General features: G+C 43.5%; 1 protein-coding gene and 1 pseudogene across 4 annotated transcripts in view; one reads left to right on the top strand and one right to left on the bottom strand.

Moving 5' to 3' along the window:
- The window catches only part of WBP1L (WW domain binding protein 1 like), a 56170-nt gene that overhangs the window by 23285 nt on the left and 9026 nt on the right, over positions 1–23859 (top strand). For 2 of the 4 annotated variants that reach the window (XM_006920900.2, XM_025039152.1), the window contains one exon: positions 17274–17376. In XM_006920900.2, coding sequence (XP_006920962.1) covers positions 17274–17376 — 103 coding nt within the window. Of the gene's footprint in view, positions 1–1281; positions 1365–1526; positions 1721–1927; positions 2012–17273; positions 17377–23859 lie in introns of all 4 variants that reach the window. The other 2 variants (XM_025039153.1, XM_025039154.1) reach the window with 2 other exon arrangements.
- LOC102897376 lies at positions 4054–4615 on the bottom strand (annotated as a pseudogene).

The raw sequence follows: 23859 nt of genomic DNA, 5'->3' as shown, positions 1-23859 counted from the left end.
TGCATTAGGGCCCTTCAGTCTAATGCATTGGCATGAATTCAGTGTCTGTAAAGGGCAGATAGACCTGTAGCTTCCAGTGAAGTGTCTTAATTGTCCTTTGCATTATAGAACTACTACAGCCTTGACTAAGGAATAGTCTTTTACTTAAAGGAACTAAAGTTCAGAAGAGAGTCCACTGCTGAACTTTTTGGGAATGGCACCATGTACCAGATTTTAGGTAAAACACAGTTGAGCATGCTGTTCCTTTATTATCTGGCAAGATCAGAAAATGAGTTTCCTGGTTAAGAGAGAATCCATCATGTATACCTAACAGATGGATTACTGATTTCCAGAGAACACGATGGCAATAGAATGTTCTTCTGCTGATTTGAATGAATTCAATTTCCCGTTTGATTCAGAAGCCATCGCTTTTGTAATGCTAGAGGATTCTTATGACCAACATTATCTGAAAAGTTTTGTGCACCTGTTCAAGGCATGTTGTGGATACACAGAGGTATAAACCCTCCCTCTGCCCTCAAAGAGTTTACAGTGAGGTGGGGGACACAGAACAAGTACACAGGCAATGGAACATTTGCAGGTGGTCCTGAGTGACGTTAGAGGGAATCAGAGCGCTGCAGGAATTCAGAGGAGCGAAGAGATGGCTTTCTGCAGGTGGCCCTTTCCAGAATCCGATAATCTCAGTTGTTGCACTGTGGGTGTGTGGAAAGACCAGTTGATGATAACTTCTCGTCTATGAAATGCAGGCTAGATCTGTCAAGACAGTATTTTATATCTCGCACCTTGGAATGTTGCCTTTCTCTGTGGAAGGGGCCCACTTGTCCCTTAAGTTGTCCTTACACGATAAAGTAAGATGATCCCTGATACTGGAAATGAGTAGTCTCCAACAAAACTGAGGTGGATCTGGGACCCTCTTGGGCATTTTGCCCTTGCCACATTAGAATTTGTCATGGATAGGGACATAAGGGACTAGCTCCTGGCCCAAGGAGCTGTTTGCATTCTTGAAAGGGGGAGCTGGTACCTACAGGCCCTTGATAGGCCTGATGCTGGATGTCCGGGCAACCAGAGTGTTGAACCTCAGTTACTCCCTGGGCATAGTAAGAGACCTCAGGGTCTTACAAGGACAACACTGAAAATGCTATGGTGATAGCCAGCCTGAAGCTGCAAGGTGGGAGCCATGACTAGGGAGAGGGAAGAGGGAATTTGCCAACTTTTAATTGAACCCCTGAACTGCTGAATATTAGCCAACATTTACATGATACTTTTATTATTTCATCACGACAGCCATCCATGAGGTAGGAGGTCTTATCTCCTTTATACTGTGAGGAAACCGAAACTCAACGAGTTGTCTATTCAGAATCACACAGGTAATGTATGACCCTGGTGGCTCTGGGGCCAGGTCTTCTCAGTGTTGTCCTGCTCATGCATATCGCTCTGGTATGGTACCTGCATCAGAGGCTGCTGCCAGACCTCCTGCAGAGGACCAGGTGTTGACTTCCAGTCACAATTACCCTCCTGTGTGTGTTTAGCCTCTCTCTCCAGGTTCAGGACAAATTAAGCAAGACCTTTCTTGGAAGAAAACTGGCTGTGTATAATGCAGCACACACCAAGGTGACACTGTTTGTACTACCTGAGATTGAAGCCACAATGCTTATCGGAACTGATTTGTAAGAGTCTTGCGACAGCGCCATAAAACACCTCATTTCCCTACTGTCCCCTAAAGGTGAGAAAGGGTGGTTGTTATCTAAGCCCTTTCAGGTGAATTTTTAAACTGCCAACCATCTCTGTTGCAAGAAGCTGCTTTTTTTTAGAGGAATGTGGCTTGTTTTTCATCACATTCCTGTTATCAAAGCAAAGAGAAACCAGTAGACTGCACAGTAATTTAGTGGAAAAGAAGATTCTATCTGCTGATTTTGAAACTTTTATCCAGGATGGAGCCAAAGAAAACATTCACTTCCTCCAGTGACATCCCATGAGTTTGATCCACCCCCTCCCACCCCTTTTCCTTGAAGAGGTAAATTTTGGTTCAGAAAAACAGAATAATGTTGGGTTACTTAAAAAACTGGGCTGTTTACTTGAAACTAATAATAAAATAAAATGCTTAAAATTCCTTCTCCTGCCCTAACTCCCTACCAGCCAGATACTAGTTTCTTAACTCCTTGACTCTTCTTGACTCTGTGCTAATTTGTAGTTGAAACAGCCCTGCAGGTTGACTTGCTTTAGCTATTTCTGTGCCCGTCTGTAGCCATTACTTTCCTGGGAAGGACTCAACTGGTCGTGAACCCTGGACCTCACAAAAGCCCTCTGTTGCTGGCTGCTAGAAATGATGGTTCAGTCTTAGGTGATTTGCTTGACCTCTCTTGTTCTTTTAGCTGAAACAGAGGCGAAACAGTGGTGGAAAACAGTATGCATTTCAGGAGAGAGACAGGCTTTGAGAATGGCTAGAGTGTGAGACAGTGACTGCTCTTCCTGAAAGTGGCTTAGGGTTTGCTGCAACTGCGTCACACATAAGACATTGGTTCCCTTGGGCACTGTGTTAAGGAGGCCAGAATATTTATTATTGTTTGGTTCTCTTGCTTAACACATCCTCTCAGGAGCTTCCACTGAACTGTGACACATGATTTTATTCTTGGTTTCAAATACTGCCCAACTTATCGTGTGGTTATTCATCAAGTGTTTGGAAATCCCTGGTTACCCACCAGGCTTGGGTTGAATACCTGTGACTTCCCACTCCTCTAGAGTGTGGTGGGGAGGTCCGGGATAGCCTGGGGCAGGCTGCCAACAAAAATAGAATGTGCAATCACTCCCCCGTCTCTGGGTGTAGTTCCAAATTTACGGGCCAGGCTCGGATCGTCCTGGTTTACTGTAAACCTGTCATGACCAGAGAGCCGTAAGTAGGTCTCTCAGTGGTCATGCAAAATCACATCGCTACAGTTTCTTCCTATCGCTTTTAGGCTTTTAAGCACAGGGAACATGGGGCAAGACTAGTTTCTGGGATTATTTGATGGTCAGTAACCAGGACCAGTACTTTCTGAAGATTTTTTGCATGTCTGATCCTTTGCTAGGGTAGGTGCACTTGAGAGATTGACATCAATCCTGCTTTGGGGGAATTTACAGAGTAGTTGGTGAGCCCAAGAGGCAACAAGGCCTGTTATTAAACAGGCAACAAGACTGAATGGAACACGATTCTGCACTAAACTGTGTGGTATGATTTGATGGGAACAGTGATTCTAAACTAGGGGCAGTTGTGCTCCTGTCTCTAGGGGACGTCGGGTAATGTTTGGACATAGTTAGTTGTCAAAACTAGAGGGGTGGGGTGTTGTGACTGGCACCTATCGTGTAAAGCCAGGGATGCTGCTAATAAACATCCTACAGTATGCAGGACAGACGTCACAACAAAGAATGATCTGGCTCCAAACGTCAGTGGTGCCAAGGTGGACAAACTCTGGGCCGGAAGCTACTGATCTGTGGTGCAGTCCACTCTGCTTAGCAAGCAGTCATAGAAGTCACAGGCCTCAGAGAAGGTGGAATGTTTTGATAAAGAGGAAAGAGGTGTACTTTTTTTTTTGCTGCTGCATTCTAAGCATTACGTATTAGTTACCTGCCCAGATATTTAGAATTGTGACATCTTGGTCACCCCTAATCAGCAGGTACTATGTCTTGTCAAGGACAGAGAGAGAGTTAATTTTTTATGGTCAATAGATAAGATCCAGCCCTTCTGGAACTAACATTTTATCTCTTTTCATCTGGGTAAGCACTTCCCAGAACGATAGGCTCTCAGTAGTGTCCAAATAACTATACAGCTTAAAGAACAATTAGGCTCCTTATTTTAATAACAAGCCATATTTCAAGCCAAGAGCCTATTGCTGTGGCAATCTTTAAGTATGAGGCCGTAGATTCAGAAAGTTTTTTAAAGTTATTATTCAGAGTCTTTTGGAGATGGAGCCCCTGGATTCTGGAGATTTTTTTTTTTTTTTAAATTTTGTATCTGTTTATAGGGAGACCTCCCCCGTGCCCTCCACCCCCAGTTTTTAAAACAAGTTCTGCCTAGTTTTATTAAAGAAAAAATTTGCATGATTTACTTCTCACCAGTCTGTTCTGGCATGCTTCTAATGCTATCAGAATCACCTGGATCAATGATAGTGTGCATGCTCTGTCATATTTTCCACACTCTGTGCCCAATTCAATATTATCACCACTGTAGTGAATGAACACCAATCTTGGCCAACATGGCGTAGTACTCTATTTCAGATCTCCTCAAGGCTGGGCAGTTGCTGGCGAAGATGACTAGTTTTGCTTTGCCTCGTCTGATCGTTTCCAGAGCCTGTTTGTACCCCAGCACGTACTTTGCACTTTTCATAACAAGTTGGAGCCTACAGTTGATGAACTCCAGGGACTTTTTCATCTTTTTTTGCGGCCACCATTTTCCTGCCTTAGGTGTGGGATGGCCCCCAACCAAAAGCAGCCACCCTATGGAGACCATTTTTAATGTTACCCTTGGTCCTAGGTGGAATTAAACCGTTTCTTTGAATAGTATTGAACTTTTATTGCAATAGATCTCTGATACTGGTCTCTAGATGAACAGGCACACAAAACAAGTGCCATTATTATTTCTTTGGCTCCCAACCAAAGCCTGCTACAGGGGGATAGAACTCCTGAGAAAAAATGGGGTTAAATTTAGGAATTTTGCTTAAAATGAAGAATATGTCCCTGAGACCCCATATATCTGCTCTTCACTGTCAGATAAAACTGTGGTGAATCTCTTTTAAAGCAGATCAACAAATTAACTTGTACCTTCGATATTTCAGATCCCTTTGAAAACTGTTCCTCTTTCTGGGCCAAGCGAGTATTTGATTTGATCAAGAGCCATTTTCAGGATATAACAAAGACTTTGATGATCTAAAATGCAGTCATAGAAAGGCTATTGAACCTAAAGTCAGAAGACCAGGATTTTGACAGCCCCAGTTCTGTCACCTGCAACCTTAGGCTAAGTGTCAGGTCCTTATCCATAAGATGAGGGTAAACTTTTCCTTTTAACCTAACAGCTAAGTTATTGCAAAGTTCCTCAAAGGTAAAGTCCATATCTTATCTATCTGTTGTTTTTGTTTGTTTATTTTTGTTTTTGTTTGTTTGTTGTTGGGTTTTTTTTTTTTGGTGCCTGTTAGCATCTAGCATGAAAGTTTAGGATAACTGCTAAGCATTAAATTCTTTCTACTCAAATTTGGGCTTTAGCTCCAGAAAACTTGTTTTAAACTGTGTGAGTGCTCTGAACCTCGGGTTCCTATTAAAAGGGGGAATATATAACATAGATAAAAAAGCCCAGCCAAATACTCGATAAACACAGTCGCTGGGCAGAACTTGGTTCTCTCTTTTTTTAATTTATTTTTTATTTTTTACATTTTAGTTTCAAGTATACAGAACATTAGTTAGACAACTATTTATCTTGTAAAATGATCCCCACAATTGTTCCCTCACTCCTGACCCTCCACCTAGCCAACGTATTAATGCTAACTGCATTCCCTATGCCATGCTCCCCATCCCCATGACCATCAGCTACTAATTTGTACTTCTTTAACCCTTCACCCCATTCTCCCAGCTCCCCAAACCCCCTCCCCTCTGTCTGTCTGCAAATTGTCTACTATATTTGTGAGTCTGTTTTTGAGTACTTTGTTCTTTTTATTCTTTAGATTCTACATATAAGTGAAATCATAGTGTTTATCTTTCTCTCTCTGTCTTAACTACCTTCTAGTTCCATCAAAGCAATATCTTTTTCCATCCCCTTCCTTTTCATATGTAGGGGTCTTGTTTTCTTATCCTTTCAGCCACTCTATCTTTTGGTTGGAGCACTTAATTCTTTTCTATTTAAGGTACTTATTGATAGGAATGTAGTTGTTACCATTCTTTATTCCTGTTTTTGATACATGTTTTTTCTTCTTAAAGAAGTCCCTTCGACATTTCCTGTAATACTGGCTTGGTGGTGATAAATTCCTTTAGCTTATATTTGTCTGGGAAGCTCTATCTATTCTTCAACTCTAAATGATAGCTTTGCTGGATAAAGTATCCTTGGTTGTTTATCCTAGGTCTTAATCCTGTCGAATGTTTTTGCCAAGCCCTTCTGTCCTGCATAGTTTCTTTTGAGAAATCAGCTGCCAGTCTTATGGGTGTTCCCTTATAAGTAATTATTTGTTTTTCTCTTGCTGCTTTTAATATTCTTTCTTTGTATTTAACCTTTGCCATTTTAATTATAATGTGTCTTGGTATTATGGGCCTCTTTGGATCCCTGATTTTTGGAATTCTCTAAGCTTCCTGGGGTTTTATGTGCATTTCTTTCACCCGGTTAGGGAAGTTTTCCATCATTATTTCTTCAAACAGCTGTTCAACATCTTGATTTTCTTCAGGTATGCCAATCAGATGGATATTTGGAGCTTAAATAGTGTTCCATATCTTCCTTAAATTGTTTTTATAGCCTTCGCATCTTTTTTCTTGCCGTTCTGCTTAAGTGTCCTGATTGGTTTCCCTGTCTTCTAGATAGGGTATTTGATCTTCTTCTTTATTCACTTTATTTATTCCTTTGCTTATTCCATTTAATATATCTCTAATCTCAGATAATGTGTTCTTCATTTCAGACTGGTTCCCTTTTATAATTTCCATTTCCATTTTTATGTTTTTTATCTCTTTGTTGAAGTTCTCACTGAATTTATTATCTACACTTCTCAAAAGTTCATCGAGCATCTTTATAACCAGTGTTTTGAACTCTGCATCTATTATATTACTTGACTCCATTATGTCTGGATCTCTGTTCTCTTCTCTCATATAGTTTCTGCTTCTTTGTCTTCCCATTTTGGCTGCCTTTCCGTGTCTGTTTCTATGTACTAAGCAAAGCTCCTAAGTCTCCTGGTCTCAGTGTGGGTTTGTGAAGTAGGTGTCCAGTGGCACAGTCCTTAGCCCAAGCTTGTGCCCTCTGGAGCCACCTGGTAAGATTCAGCAAGCAATCCACAGATGCTGTGTTAATAGTTGCCTCAAAAGGCCACACGAGAAACCAAGGCTGCCCCCAGTGTGAGTCTCAGCGAGAAGCGCCTGACTCGCTGAGGATACACCTGGATGTGGCTTGGGTGGGGCCGTGAGGTGGGGGAGGCAGGATTTCATGGAATCTTCTGGGCAGAGAGACCTCTGTTATCCAGTTTGATGACCTCACGGCTATGGCGGCACAGTGTCTGGTGCACTGGTAGAGGGGTGGGCTCAACAGGGAACAATGGATACCGCCTGGTACTTCTGTACATAGTGAGTCTCTCCTCAGCCCTCACTCCAACATGTCTCCTTGTAAGTCCCTGGTGCCCCCTGCGCACAGCCAAATCAGCACTGTTGCTCAGAGTGAGCAGGTCTGTCACTGCGAAAATCCATTTGTGGACACGGCCCCCTTTAAGAGGTGTCTGCTGCTGCCACAGCCTCGGTCTCACTCAGCCGCTTGGGACTGGGCAGCCCCACATCCTCACCCCATCCTACCTTATGCCATTGCAGAGTGAGTTCTTGGATTTCTCCCTAATTGTATGGCTTGTTCATCCCAGGCGATTTTTCCTTGCTGCTGCTCTTTGTTTCCGTCACAACTTTGATTTGGTCGCCAGAGAGATGAACAGAGCCTCTCTAATCTACGCCTTTTTTTTCTTCGGTTCTCTGTCTCTTGAGTGTTGTGGCAGGAGGTTTTCCTGATTCCGCAGAGGTGTTCCCCTCATGCAGGGAAGAGGGACCCTCTTCTTTGTCCAGGCACTTATTTTACGTGTCTTCGGTAAAGTGTTTCTTGAGTCTCAGTGTAGAGAATTCAGATGTCTTCTATTACATTTGGGCCTCTGCATAGTGCCTTAACTTCAGGATGAGGAGATGAAGGAGGTATTACTGAACTTGAGAGCAGGGGGAACTACACAGATGCCCACAGGGGCCAAGCAGGGACATGCTTGAGTCAAGCAAATGGGGTATTGGTCAGTAGGGATTGCAGAGGAGGCTCTGGTGGAGCCAGAGCCCATTCACATCTGTGACCCAGCCTGATGTGGCCCTAAGGCCTTAAAATGTGGCCCTGAATTTTCAGGAGAAACTGGAAATCTGAATTTCTGTACGAATCCTTCTCATTTAAAAATGTTGACAGATAATTCCATTTTCTAAAAAATTGGGAAAAAAAGGTACCACGTGGGCTTAGAACTGATTAGTGAGCCCATTGTGGCCTGAGGGCCACCAGTTTGCAATCCCTGCTTTCAAATAAAGCAGGAGAGGGAGCGATACAACAGGGAAGGAAAGGACTTGCCTCCATGGGATCAACTGTGAACACGAGTCAGCTAAATTGCCTTCCTGCTCTGCTGGAGTGCCACTTGCTCTGTCACATGTTACCTGCCATTTCGTCCTTCACTTCTGCACCAGCCTTTGCTGAAGATGCCACATTTCTCAGTGCATTTATTCTGTGGCAGAAGAGGGATGAGGGATTGCCGGGGGTACCTCAAAGCAGGACTAATTTTCCTTCTAAGTGTCCAGGGGTGAGAGTGGCATATTAACCCAATGTCCTATACACTGCAGCCAGCCAGACCTTGCAGGCCTGCATGCACTAGGACATCGGCAAGTAGCCTTTAATAAAACCATGGAATATGTTGCAACTTCCAGGCTTTGCTCTGGGATTTTCCTACCAGGGTCAAGTGTTTTTTTTCTGAGTTTGTTATTCAGGTTTCTAATAGCAACACAGGAAATGGATTTTAATTTCTTTGCTGGCTGCTGTGTTTGGGGGCTGTTTAATGAGGATCCAGTTGCAATGCAGCTTTGGCAGTGGCAGTACTAGTATGAATAGGAGGGTACCCAAATAAGATGTTTCTTTTTAAAAATTTTACGTTTATGGTGTACTGGATGTATGTTTTTATGGACTGAGGCAGAGAGAGTATAAATGATGTACCTTGATTCTAAGTGGCTACTTTGGGGGGTACCTGCATTGGGATGTTTTTGAGATTCCACAGAAAAAATTAGACTTCTACTGTGTCTGTTGGACGTTTCTTATAAATGTAGGGCTGTGATTCTCAAACTTGAATATATGTAGGGCATATATCAGGGAAATGTATTTTAAAAGGCAGGTTTTAAAATGTACAGCTAAAACTTACCAGATTTCGTTAACCAACGTCACCATAAAAAATTTTTAAAAATAAATAAAAAATTAAAGACAGGCCTTCAGTCTGCCCCCCAGAGGTTCTCAGTCTACGTTCTTAACAGATACTCAGTGATTCTGGGCCAGTGGGAAGCCCATCTCTGTGCTGTTGCATTTGCTGTCTACTTTAGGGCAAATTCACTTATTCGTGAGATGCCCTGATTAGTTCTGATTCATTGTGTCGCCCTTCCTGGGATTCTGGAGCCTGTCGGTCTTTGGGAGGAGACTGACAGGATTGTCCCAGAAGGCTTGGGGAGGTTGAAGTAAACAGCCCCGCTCCCTGCAATAGGAGGGCCCCGAACTCTCTTCAGCAGCACATTGCAGCCCGCTCTCAAAGCAGCAGCCGTTTCCATTGGTTCTAGGCTTTTCTTTTCTTTCATCCTTTCTATTCTTTGTTGTTGTTATTGTCCCAGGTTTTTCTCAAGTGTGTCAGTAGCTCAAGTCTTTGACTTTACCCTTAACGATGCTTTACAACTAGCAGGTGAGAGACACTGGCGTTCCTGAACCCAGGGAGGAGTCTAGAAGCCTGAAGGGGTAAAAGTACACTGTCAGATTTGAGGAATGAGACTGAATCTTATCAGATTAGATTTACTGGCTTGGTTAGGGGTTAAGTTCCTAGAAATGGCCTGCCCTTATCAGAAAGGATGAAATTGAGCTCCTTTAGCTAGTAAAGCTTAAAGATATAATTATCATATGTAGTATGTGAAAGAGACAAAGTAGCATGTGACCATGCCTACCATCAAAGAAAGAGAGATTAGACTAACAGGTAGAAAGCGATAGGCCAAGACTCTTTTGCTGAACCATTTCATTCCTCTGCCGGGCTCCCTTTCCTTCACCCCCAACTCTCCTGTAACCTTTCCACCCAGTTCAAAATGTGTGCCCTTCAGCAGTTCAACTTATCTTCTTCAGCTTTCCAAACAGCCTTAAAACCCAATAGTATTAGGGGAAAAGTAAGTTTAGCTTCCTCATTGTAAAATATAGGTAAATCCACATTAAAGAATATTTTTTTATGACCGCCTAAAATCATTTTCTAATAGAGGACCTGGAAGTACTGCAATTTCAGAATTTGGAGATTCTGTCTTAGGATAGAACAAAAATGGCTGATTCTGAGTTGCTGGTTGCCTTTTCTCATTTAGCCATTTCAGATCTGTCTTGTTTATGAAAACTTTGTTATCCTCTGGTTACAGAACATTATCCAAATCCGATAGAACTCAGCTCCAGTAGATATGCAGTGCTAGGTCTGCTTTCTGGAAAGCCATTCCTGATTCAAGAATGGAAGAAAAGTTGATTTTTTTGCTTATTCTGCAGTAGCAGCCACAACCTGGGTGGGAAAGGAAGGAAGGATGGAAGGAAGGGAGGGAGGAAGGAGGGAGGGAGGAGGGGAGAGGAGAGGGAGCGGAGGGAGAAGAAAGGAAAAAAAGAAAAAAGGGAGGGGGCCCCAATTTAAAAGTAAATATGATTGTTGCCAAAGTATTTTGATAGTTATTCAAATCTAGAGAGAAATTGGCATTATAGTCATCAATGAATTTACAAACTGTGGTTTTTGGATATTATTTTAACTCTTGTACAAAGCATTGTAAGTCTGGCTTCTTCTGAATTCTCAGCCCTTCCTTTCACATTACTCTTCCTGTGGTTCACTGTACTCAGCCACACTAGCCTTCTCCTTGAGCACACCAAGCTTTCCCTGCATTGGTGTTTTTGTGTGCACCTGACAGTCCCTCTGCCTGGAACACTGTTCCCATAGGTTGGCTTTTAAGCTGGCTTCTTCTCATCAGTCAGGGCTCTCCTCAGATGTTACCTTCTCTGGAAAGCCTTTCCTGACCACCCCATCTGAATACTTTTGTCCCGTTATTCTCTGTTATTATCCTTATGAAGCTTATCACCATTTCATATTCTAATTCCGCTTGTTAATTTTCAGTCTTTCCCATTAGAATGTATTAAGATCTTTTTGTCTTTGTTATTCTCCAGTTTCAAACGGTGTGCCCAGATGTGTTTATTATTGTCTGAAAATTTCATATCTTTAATCAGTTCTGGAAATTTTTCAGTTATCTCTTTAAGTATCGCTTCTCCTCCATTCTCTCCTCCCCTTCTTGAGCTTCTTATTTCTCAGTTTCCATATACATGTTTTCTCTTAATTGGTAGAAGCCCTTTGCTGGATAATTTTCTCGGATCTGTTTTCCAGTTCACTAATTCTCTTTAACTTGGTCTAATTTCTGCGTAACCGATCTGTTGAGTTTTTAATTTCAGTAACTATTTTTCTACAAGTTTTATTTTATTTCTCCCCCAAATCTTCTTGGTCACTGTCTCTTTTTCAGTCTGTTCTTTTCTCATGTTTTTCATTCTTCTGTTTTGGCTGTAATCATTTGAAATATGCTTATATGTTATAATTTAGTCATTCTATTATCATAAGTTGTGTGGAGGGAGTCTTATTATGGCATTTGTTGAGTTTCCCCCGGCTTTTTGTGATGAATTATTTCTGCATAGATTTTTGTTTTTTTGCATTGTGAGCTTCCTTCAACAAAGTTCATCGAGAATCCTTCATGCTTAAAGATAGGTGTCTTCAGAGTTTTACATTTCTTCTGCCAGATGTCACAGGGTTAGTTCCGGCCTAGGACCACTTTTAGTGTTAAGTTTTTGGTTTGGGGATTCTCAGACCATGTAGTAGTACAATTCAAATTTCAAATTAGCTCGCAGAAAGGCCTATGGTTACTGATTAGAGGAGATACATTTTTGCTCTCAGTTCAGAGCTTTCTTGTTGTCACTCCTTGAGGATCCTTTATGTTGGTGCTCAGTTCCAATTCCCTGTTTCACGTGGGCCCAAGAGCAGTGAATAGCCCCTTTCCAGGGCAACTTGAAAGGCTTGACCTCATTTACCACTGTAGTTTCTAGTCCCCCCAACATTTTTGGCCTCTGGGGATCTTCCTTGCTGTCTTACAAGCTCAGCTGTGTTAATTAAAAGGATATTGTTATATAGCCAGGGGTTTTGACATAGAAGAATTTTTAAATTATATACCCAGCTATATTGCCTTCCCCCAGAATGGATGTCTTCCCCCAGAATCCCTTGCTCATTGCTGTAGCTGTAGCGTTCAGCACAGTGCCCGGCACATGGAGAGAAGGGGTATCAAATACGTATTTGTTATTTGATTTGTGGAATTGGGTGTTTCCATTAGAAAGTGTTCCTTTTCCCTGTAGGGAAAACCAGAGATGTTGCTCAAATTCATTCATATCCAGCACCCAAGATAGTTAGTGTCCCGTGTTTTAGCATCCTGCGAAGGATTTCAATTTTCCTGTTTTTTTACTTTTAAACTGTAAAACTTCAGTGCTTTCCTAAGGACATGAAGATGCTGTTGCCAGTTACTAGCATGGTTTTCCAGCCCCGTAAATTGGCAAATGAAAACCGTCCCTGGGCAACCATTACTGCCCAATGTCTCTTTTTGTGCTGGCACTTTGAAAATTCTTATGCTGATTAAATTGACCTTTACAGTGGCTCAGCTAAGAATAGCAGCTATTAGACCTGGAAACTCTTAAGGAAAATGTTGTTAGTCCCATAGTTTATGCTGCCACCAAAGAGATGAGATAATTTTTTGCATATGTGCAAAAGGCATACTGTTCATCCTTTCCATTGTAAAAAATGTTCTTTCCAGTTTGGTGTTGGTTTTGCTTGCTCCTTCTTCGCGCCTGTGCTTTTTGTTTGGTGACTATATGTGCCCTGTATCTTGGAGCCGGTCAATGTGGTACCAGGGCTTGAAGGCACATACCTATAACACATGAGGATCCTAATGGTCATCGCCACAGTCCTCTCTGAGGTAGGAGACCTCGACATAAAAGCACATGTTATTTGCACAAAGTTCCTTCATGGGAAGTTTTAGCATTTATTTGGTGTGGAGTTTTGTGCAAATGAAAACTTTGCCAGGAAGAAGAATCTATAAAATGCAAATCTGATCTTGTCACCTCCCTGCACAGTCTGGTCCCCACTTACCTAACCTAACTTCCCTACCTACTTCCTTAACCAGCTCCCTAGCTAGAGCTTTGCTAGTTCCTTTCCTCTGCCTAGAAGGTTGTTCTTGTGTCTCTTCCCTAGTTACTAACTTTCTAACCATCCTGACGATCTAAGTTCCATCTTACCTTCCTCCGAGAAGCTATTCTGGACTTTCTGCACTAATTTCCAGGTCTTACCTATTATAAGCTCTCACCAAATCATGTCTTTTTTGGCAGTTTTATCTGTGATTACATTATCATCTTTTCATTAGACTTCAGGCTCCACAAGAACAGTGATTATGACTGTTTTTAGCCATTATGTTCCCTACCCTTAGTTCAGTGCTGGTGCAGGGTACTCAGTAAATGTTGAAAGAAGGAATGCAGACCCCGTGTTCCACACTGGGATGAAACACCATTCTGCTGTTCAGAAAATCAGTATGTCAAAATATGACCTTTCACGCAAAGAAGGGAAGAGTCGCAAGCATGTCGCCCCTCCACACTGCCGGATAGAAGAGGAAAGATCCTATTCCAGGAGCCAGAGAGCTCCACAGGGCACGGTCCTAATCTTTTCCATGGAAGAGGAAATGTCGATTTTATTTGGTTTGGAGCTTTTAGTGGATTTATTTAAGCAACTGAAATGGAAAAAGCAACCGAAGAAGTATAACTTTAACCAAGGAGGCTCCAGCTTAATTATAGTTAAGAAGAGCTCAGGCTCTGGAGTCAGAAAAACTAGATTGCACTGCTTCCTAGCTGTGTGACCTTAGGCAAGTTGCTTAGCCTATCTTGGCCTCAATTCCCTGATACTAATCCATTTCATAGGGTTGCTTCAAGTCTGGATGAAGGAATACATGTAAAGCATTTAGAACAATGCCTGGCACATGGCAAATGCCCAGCACGCATTAGCTATATATTCACCCACCACTCCCTGTCTTCACAGAGGTTGCACAGCCATTATTTTATTAAGCAAAACTTTATGTACTGAGCACTGTGCTTGTACTGGGGATGGGAGAGGGGGATAAGGGGACAGAGCTCCTGTACATAGGGAGAACACAATTCATTCTCTGGTTCCCCTCTGGAGAAACTGGACTTGTTCTGAACAACATAATATGTGTAAAGTGCTTGAAGATGCTTGGAAGAAAAACAAAGTATAATCTTAAAGGATGCTGAGAATTTTCCATATTCGAACTTTCCATTGTATTCTCTCCAGTTCCTTTTTCTATTCTCTGCGTGTCTGGAGCAGCTCACATTGCAGTGAACTTTACTATTCTGACAGAGTTCTGAGTGAATGCAAAGTGCTGTTTGGATGGTCTTTCATGCTGGGAATGATGGCTCACAAAATAATGTTGATATTAAGAGCTCGGAGAAGTTAAGTAACTTACCGAAGCTCACGCAGTTAATAAGCAGTGGGCTTAATAAGTTAATAAGCTGGGCTTTGAACCCAGATCTGATTGACTCTTTAATCACTTCTGCCTCACGGTGGATCTTGAGCCACGTGGAGGTCGTGGAGGCCTTTGAGAGTCCACAGGGTAAACCACTGTTAAGCTCCTCGTACTACCGAGGGTGGTGGAAAGCACCAAGCAGCATTTGCACACCGCTGTTCTTTGCTGTACTTTGAATGAAAAGAGATAGATTTTAGGAGCTCTTGAGTTGGCTCAAGGCTGCTATATAAGAGGAGATGGGCCTTGGGTAGGATAATAAAGCCTTAGGGTTGAAAGAGACTTTAGACAGCATCTTAACTAGTCACAGGGCCATTGCATAACTTGCCCAAAGTTCTATTCTATCGTGGCAGAGCTGGGACCAAACCCAAGGCACTTGGAATTTTTTCCCATACCAGCAGGTCTCTCTCTGGAGGAGTTCACCTTGACATTCACATCTCACTACCCCTGGTCTTCCTTCATTTTTTCCTTGCTAAAGGTCCATGAGCCCATTTATCTTCTTTAACTGCCCACCTCTTTCCTTCCTCCTGCAGCAGAAATGACAATTCCCATAACCAAGACCATCCCAGGCAGCTTGGGGACTCTTCTCTGGGGGCAGAGGGAGGAGAACACAGGGCGAGATATACTGGTTAAAAGTGTTTTGAGGAACACTGGATTAAATGATGCTGGTACAGTTCTGCTCTCCCTAGGAAAAAGAGTGGGGTCCTGTTTATATCAGCCTTCCTGCCTTGGGGGAATGGAAGGGCTGAGAGAAAAGCTGACACCAGTAGGTCAGGAGGGTGCCACTTGTTTAGATTTCAAATGCATTCCATTCCACGCCTCACTTCGGACCAGTTGGCCGCTATGTGTTCAAAACCTGGACCTCATCTGGTGAATTTTCCTGAGGCACAAGTGTCACTGGATTCTTTTAACATGTTGGGGTGTAGGCAGCACGGCCTCTTTTAGAAACTACGCGGACACTCTGAACTGTGTTCTTGTGAGCCAGTGCCAGGAGAACAGCATTTCAAGACTTGGTAGACTCGGGAGAAACTTTTGATGTCCTTGTGAAGGCAGTGTTTTGCTCTGAAGTCAGAGAGAGTGTGTTCTAGCAAAAATGAGTGCAGATCTGCTTTCTGCATGTGTGCCAAGCCTCACAGGAGATATCTCACTGGACAGCCACCCACTAGGTGGCCACATTTTGCATATGGTGTCCATAGGAAGGCCAGCATAGGAAGAACTATGCTTGTGATATCATGAAACCCTTATTGTCAGAGTTTACAAATGCCTTGCCCACGTTTCTTCCTAAACCCCTTTGCCCCAGGGTGTAAGACTCTTAAAGATCAAGAAGCACCTGAGGGTGTATGGTGGAAACCTGCACCAAGGCCAGCGTTTAGCTGTGCCCTTTCTCTTGTCCTCTCCCTGTGGCTTCAGGTGCTTGTACTGTTGCTCACGGCCTCTAGTCCTGTAGACAGTCACTGGCATGCTTTGTTTATACCCTTGGCCAAGAAGACAGCCTGGTAAAGCCAAGCCCAGAGAGGAAGAACTGACCATGTGACTTAAGTTTCCACTGGCAGGCGTCCACCCGGATGTGCACCGTGGGCAGGGTCAGCCTGAGTAGCAGCAAATATAATATCGTGGTTTTAGTTTCTTTGCTGAGCAGGTTTTTTTTTTCCCTTCTTAACTCAGAGCTTCTTGAAGATAGGGACAATGTCATCTTTGTATCCCTCGTACTGAACATGGTGCTTGGCACGAAGCCCGTGTCCAAAAATAAATGTGTGTTACTTCTTTAGAATAAAGAAATGTTGAAAGCCAGATAGAGCAGGTGACTTGTAGGGCTCATCATACATGCATTGTGGTCCAGAGACTGTTTTGAGCTGAAGTTCCGGTTGGCCAGTGGGGTATTTCAAATCATAAAAGTGGAATATAGAAAACCTTTTTTTTCACCTCCATCCCCATCCACCTGTGCTGTGAATAGAATTTGGCAAACTGCTTGATGGTTACTCATTAGTGCCCTTTCTGTAGCCGTCCCTGACAAGGGACAGTGTGAATCCCAGATCCAGTCAAGATCATTGAGAGATAGATCATTCAGTAAGCAAAACTGATCTAGCAAATTGAAATTGGACTAGGTCGCTTGAGCAGGTCGTCCCATTCCTTAAAAGTGAAGAATTTTAGTAGCAGGTTTTTAAATTAGCCTTCTTTTGAATCACACTGTAATTAACCTTGGCGATCATGTGTTTGGAAAGGAGGATAGAATGACTGACTAGAAGCTAATCCTAGAACACATACTGCATTAATTATTCTAGGATCTTTCACAGAAAAGCTGGTTTTATATAAAACATACTGCTAATTACAGGAGAATCATCACCTTCTCAACGGCTGAGTTTAACACCGGAACATCAAGCGTTTCTGCTTGGACATAAGGAAAGCGAGGCGGCCTTTTCCTGTCTGAGCAGAACTCTGCTCTTTACCTGTTGGCTTTGTGTGCTGAATCCTCTTCCTCCTTTAATAAACCATTTTTTCTCCCTTAAATCTGCTGTTCTGTGGTTCTTTCTAATACTTTTTTCTTAATGGGATAGTCACTGGTAGAAACCGTTTCGGTGAAAGGTGGGCAGGTTACCAGGAAGAGAAGGGGCATGAAAAGAAAAGTGGTGTTTAAAAGCTGTAATTTAATATGCTAAAATGTTTTTTGTTGTTGTTGTTTTCTCTTTTAGGATAAGGAAACCTGTGTGGGTACCAACAATCAAAGCTACATCTGTGACACAGGACATTGCTGTGGTCAGTCTCAGTGCTGCAACTACTACTATGAACTCTGGTGTAAGTCCTCGCCTGGGGTGGGGGAGTCTCTTGGCATCCCGGGGTCCTGGTTACTGCCTTCACTCCTCGGGAAACCTGTCATTCTTTTGGGGGCAGTGTTGGCGGGTAGAATCTGTTTCTGGGTTCCAGAAGTGATTCTTCCGTTGAGGAGGGAGCACTCTGATGCTCTTTGAACATTGCAGGCTGACGACTGGAGAATATAGTCTGAGCTTTCTTAAGAGGCCATGGTCACCAGGTCTGCTTCAGAAACTCCCACCTGGGGGTCTCTTTTATGCTTTCTCCAGTGTTTGCTGAGCAGTGACAACCACTTAGATCTTCCAATGGCCCAGCCCAGACGCCCAGGCTTGCCGTCTTTGCGACGGAATGTTAAAAAGTACCCAAGCTACTGTGATGGCCGGGCTGGGCTGTATGGATGGATGGCTATAAATCCATTTTCTTGTAGGAACTATAAGGTTCTAGAATTCCGCACAGGACATCAGGGAGCTGCCTCTGTGTCTGAGGGTCCCTCTCAAAGGGATAATCTTCCATAAGTCTCTACTGACAGAGCTGTCCTGGACAGAGGGAGTCTGGAGGTTCAGCCCCCATGTTTCTTTCTCAGTTCTGGAGCCAAAGTGTCTGGAGGTTTTCTCCAGTGCACCTAACCTGTCGCTGCCAGCTAATTGCCCCGTGGAGCCAGTCCTCGTCTTGCCACTGATTTGGTTGAGGCCGGGACACCTTGCACCTTCTAGAGTTGCACAAGGGCGGTGACCCTGCTGTGGTCTTCAGGGAATAACCCAGGCTTGAAGAGTTCACTAACAGACCTTGTACTCCAATCTTCTTGGAACTCAGATAAGACAGTGTAGGATGCTGGACAAAGAATGAGAGGCCCCTGAGGGCAGAGAGTCTCCACGTGACCAGCACTGCAATGGTTCTCACAACTGTTGAGAGAGGAAATGATAGACTGTTTCCTGAGCTGACTCTAGGTCTCCCTCCCTCCCTCCATTTAGGCTTTGGGCTTGTTTGTCAAACCATGCCCTTACTGCCACCATCACTCCTGCCCATTTTTCCCCTTCTTTCTCATTTCCCATTGGCCCCGTGTCAGTGATATGGTCGGAAAGCCACTAGATGGGCTGTTGTCTGGAATGGAAAGGAAATTAGACTCTTGGCTGGGTAGTCTCTCCCTCTAAATGCAAATGAGTCTTGTAGCCATGGGAGTGGTTCTTACAAACAGGACCTCTTCTCACCCTGGTCTTTCCCTTATGAGGACTGGGGGGACTGGCTCCGGCTTGTCTGTCTTCCTGAGGAATCCCAGGGTCAGTCAAGTGCAGACTCCTCCCCCAAGGAGAGGATAAGGCTCAGGATGTCCTCCTCAGTCCTCCATGTATATAAGCAGCTGCCAAGAAGCCCAAGAACTGTCGTTGCTATTTTAGAAGGGGCGGGGCTGAGGCACTTACTAGAGAACATAAAGTGCCAAGCAGGTGTACAGACTGTGTTTAAATGTTTTAAAATGCAGATAACCACAGGGTTCAAATTCTCCTTCCCACCCCTTGTTAAAACAAAAGTCAAAGCCGGGCTGCCAAAAAGCCACAGAGCTGCCGGTTTGTATTTCTGGGGCCTGGCCTGGGCGGCGTCAGTTGCGAAAAGGGATAAAGTCGATGGCCCCATCTCAGACTGACACAGCCTCCTGGGCTGTTGGCAGAGCAGACTCAGTAGCCACCAGAATTGGGTCACCAAAGCCAGGGCAGGGCGGTGGGGCAGCGGGAATAGGGACACTCAGATGGCAGGGAGGCAGTGTGGGAACCAGGCACTTCACCCCCGAGGGCTTGAAGAACGCCAGAGCTGCACGAGTGGCTAATTCTCTCTCCACTTATGGCTAGTCAGAGAAAGGAGGAGGCCAGAGACCAGAGTCTGGACAGAAAAAAGACTCTCCATTATAATGGCTGGCCCATGCTTTCCAAGTTCTGCTGGGACAGAGACTGTAAAAGCAGAACTTTCCTCTAATCAATGTCCAGAAACGGCTGCTTGGTCAGGAGATGCCCAACAGTGTCCTCCCCACTTTGAGAATTCTTTGGTTTTCTCCCTTATTAGGATCCTGGCTTCCACCGATATGAATAGGAGGGATGGTGAGGGCTGGAATGAGCCCTTTCAGTTCTCATCGAAACTCTGCTTTTTGTAGCTTTGAACCTTGTTCCCTCTGATTGCCTCTAAACTTTCCCTGAAATGTGAAAATAATGGGGTTTCGGTTATTCTTTTTGTCTCTTTCCTCTGGAAGGAAAAGATCTCAGCCAGGAAATCTTTGGCAGAGTTTTCATCAAAGTACCTCTTTAACCATAGTTGCCTACAGCAAAGCCTCAAGAGAAAACAATGCCATTTCCACCAACCCTTTTACCTTTCTGCTAAGCGGAATTTTTCTGTGTGCTGAGGACTGTCACATAACACACACACAGCCCACTTTACGCAGACATACAAGCACATACAGACCTTGAGCTTCAGCCAGCTCCCTTTCTCTCCTGTCTTTTCAGTCTGTTGTAACCTAAGCCAATAGTCATTACTGGGCCTGCATCAGACAGGAAGCGAAGTTACTGTTCTTACAGTGCAGTGGTTGAGGCCATAAGGACTTGGTCGTTATTATTATCATCCCATGCATTTTTATGGCACTTGTACTTTAACTCATCATTCAATCATTTATTCATTGAGCAAACCCTATTCCATTGGTTCTTGAACTTTGGCAGGCATCTGAATTTACTGGAGGGCTCATTAAGACACAGTTTTCTGGGCCCTACTCCCACATTTTTTGATTTAATAGGTCTGAGGTGGACTTGAGCGTTTGTAATTCTAACAAGGTCCTTTTGAATTCTGTGGCCTCTTCTGTGTTAGAAACTGTGGGGAGACAAAATCCTTGCCTTCAAGAAGAAGATCTCCTAGCAGAGAGAAGAGATAAGAGACCGTTAATAATGCAAAGGAGAAAGTGGAACGTATGTGTCAGAACTGTTATGAATGTTCAGAAGGAGAGTCTGCTTTGGCTGGACAGGAGTCAGGCAGGCTGCATGGAAGAGGTGGCATTTGAAGCGGTCCTTAAAAGGTGGATAAGATTTAAACACGTGGAGACTTCCAAGGCAGAGTAATAACATAGACCAAGGCCCCAAGGGAAAGAACAGAGTGGATCATGTAGTTGTTCACCTTCCCCCAGGAGCTGTGGGGCTTGCCTGGGAAGAAATGAGAGATAATAAAAGTGCCAGTATGCATAGAACTCTCCTAGTGCCAGGCACTAATAAGTAAGGTCTTCATGCATATCCTCTGATTTGACCCCAAGAACAATCCTGCTAGGTACGCATATCATCCCAGTATCTTGGGACCAGGGATGCTGAATAACTCTCTTCAGTTGGTTGCAGCTGAGGAGCACAGTCAGCATGCCTCACTCCGAAGCCTTCCAGAATGCCAGCACCAGGATCGTAGGGTGATGGGCCCAGTTCGTGGAGGGTCTCAGATGCGCATGTTTAATTTCCACCTGGCAATGGCCTTCATGAAACAGAAAGCAAAGAAAAAAAAGAGACCTGGGGAGGCCAGGGACATGCTCAAGGCCAAAGAGCCTGAGCCGGGACTTCCCGGTTCTCATGCCAGGGTTCTTTTCACTCACCCAGCTCCATTTTCCGGCAGAGGTCAGAGTTGGAAAGTTCTGCTTCTAAGGTAATTTGGAGGAACTTCACTCAGGCATCAGTTTTCCCTGGTTTGGGCTTTAATGGGGGACAGGATAGTATTTCTGGATAGTGGAATTTCCCTGAGATGACATGAAGCAGATTATTAGCAAATCCAGTTAATGCTGCCCAGCTTTTCACCTACTAACATTTTTTCTTTTTAGTTTATCTTAAGATACCCATTGTTGAATTACTCTTGAGGAAGAATGGACAGCAGGGAGCTGGGGCCTCCTTCCGAGCTCTGACTAGACCCCAGTTTCCTAGTGGTCCAGGCTTCTGAACAAAGGCGGGTTGATCAGAAGCAGGTGTGCTGGTTTTCTAATGAATTTGGCCAAGAATAGAACCTAGAACCACTCTTTGGACTTGTCCTTCACTCTTGCTTTTTTATGGATTAAAAGGGAAATTTAAAGGAAACCCTTCCCGTCTCTGGCTATGCCTGTGACAACAATAGTAATAATAAGCTAGAGAACTTACTATACACGAGACATGGTTCTCAGTACTCTGCATATATTAGCTAATTTTCCTCACAGCGACCGAGTAGGTAGAGAACATTATTCTCTCCATTTTACAGATGAGGGAAATAAAAACAAAATGACCAAGGTCATAAAGCTGGGAAATGGTTTTGTGAGCTGGGATTTGAACCAGGTCATCTGCCTTTCCTCCCCTTCCCTCTTCTTATTTGCAGTCATGCTTATAGGAAACTTGTCCAATGTTTCAGATAAAGTTGCAAGTCTTCTGAAATCTTTATTTCCCAAATTCAGGCCACAGTGGCAGTGGCAGGAGCTCCTGCTAAGAGGTATAAGGGTCCAGGGAGGTCACCTACCATCCTGTAGAAGGAACGCTAATTTACAGTATGCTTTGGCTTCCTAATGAGGAATTTCCTGCCAGTTGGGGAGTATTGTTTTTCCAAGTTTATAGTGAACTTGGGGCACATGACTCAGTGCCTACATTGGACCGAGATCGTTTTTAAAAACATGTTTTCCATTTTGCTTAGCATGGTTCCCCACCATGAGGTCACAACTTTCAAAGTTGGGGACTATAATCTCTGGATAGATGTGTTTTGTTTCTTTCTCAGTGTATCTCTTTCATTAGATTTTCCTTTTTTAAGTTTTCTTCCTTGTTTTTTTGAAATTTATCAAAAAGATCAAAAGTTTGCACAACTCCATAGGGACTAGTCTGGCTATGTCTCCCATTTAAAGTTGATGGGACACCACTTTGACTAGAATGGCTCCCAAGAAAATCCGATGTGTGAGGGTCAGACAAGAATGCCTTCTATCTTTCCACATTGATTCCATTAAGTGGAACCAGCTGATTAGGACTCTTTTTCTGGACCTGTACTAATATCTCATCATATCACTGGACCCATTCTGGACCTATTCTGTTCTCAAGTTAGTTTTCCCTTAATTTTAATCCACATAGATATCAAGTTGTTTCTTTTCTTCCCGCAGTGTTTTTCTGCCCTGCCTAACTTTTCCTTAAAACAAGAACAACAACAAAAAAAACCCCTCTTTTCCTATTATACTTCTAGTTCAGTGGATCTTAACCTTTTTTTTTTTTTTTTTTTGATCAAGGATTCCCTTAAGAATCTGATGAACCCGAACCCTTTAAATCCTCTCACCTAGAAAAGCCTATAAACTCACCGTGTCAGTCAGGATAGGCTAGGTTATGCTGCAGTAACAAACAAGTTCAAAATCCTAGTGGGCTAAAACAACAGATTTATTTCTCATTCACACTATATGTCTGTTGCAGGTTAGATGGGAGCTTTGTTCCCATTTCATCATCCCCTGGGGCCAGACTGGCCCTGAAATCACTATCTGGAATGTTGCCAATTGCTGTGGCAGAAAGAAGACTAATCGAGAGTCTCACATCAGCAAGAAATGTTCTGGACTCTAAGTGACACATGTCACTTCCAATCCTAATTCCTTAGTTAGAATGAGTCCCAAAGCCTCATCTAATCATAAAGGGGGTTTGGAGTTTCAAGCCTACCGACATGCCCAGAAGGGGGAGAACCAGAACTACTTGGCCATGGTAAAAACCAGTGCGTAAGATTTTTCCTATTAAAAGCATGGGTTAAAAAAAAAAAGCATGTTATAAAAGCTGAGAAATACTGCCTTAGATCATATATATTGCGGCATGAAAGTTAAAAGTTGGTTTACCTTTAGGTAAGAAACTACTGAAAAAATGACTCAGGAAGTAAAAAATAGAGTTGGATGCTGATCATCTAATGGGAGAATGTACTTTCTAAATTATGAAGTAACACAAGTATAGAAGTATAAAGGATTGTGAGATTATGCTGGAAAAAGTAGGAGCAATGTAGGTAATACATAAAAGAGTGGTTAGCCCAGAATCTTTTCGAGTTGGCTCTGAGATACAATTGGAGTCAGGCCCTTCAGCAGAATGCACTGTGCTTGTTTGTGCAGCTTCCACCCAATGCAGTCCCACCCTAGGAGGCGGGGAGCTAACTAGATTGATCGTAGGGGTTGGAGGAGATGTTGTAGGACAACAGCAGGTAGCTAGAGTTCCTTTCGGGCCTCAACACCACTCCCTGAGGGCTCCTCTGACATTGTCTATCTAGTCTTCAGTCAGCCAGCAGCGGCAGAGAAATGTAAATTCAATTAAGCAGATGTCAGTATTGAATCTGGGAAGGAACACAAAGGAGACTTCTAACTTCAACCTACATTTATGTTCTCTGGTTAGAAATGGGGTTTTTCTGTCTGCTGATGGTAAGAAAAAGGCGGAGAAATCCTCTGTCCTTTGTCCTGGGCCTGTTCTCCTGATGCCAGGCCTCAGCAGAAAGTTCTGTTAAACA

This window comes from Pteropus alecto, unplaced genomic scaffold (assembly GCF_000325575.1).
Source record: "Pteropus alecto unplaced genomic scaffold, ASM32557v1 scaffold177, whole genome shotgun sequence".
In the NCBI taxonomy this organism is placed as follows: domain Eukaryota; kingdom Metazoa; phylum Chordata; class Mammalia; order Chiroptera; family Pteropodidae; genus Pteropus; species Pteropus alecto.
This window is presented reverse-complemented; position numbering and strand designations above follow the sequence as displayed.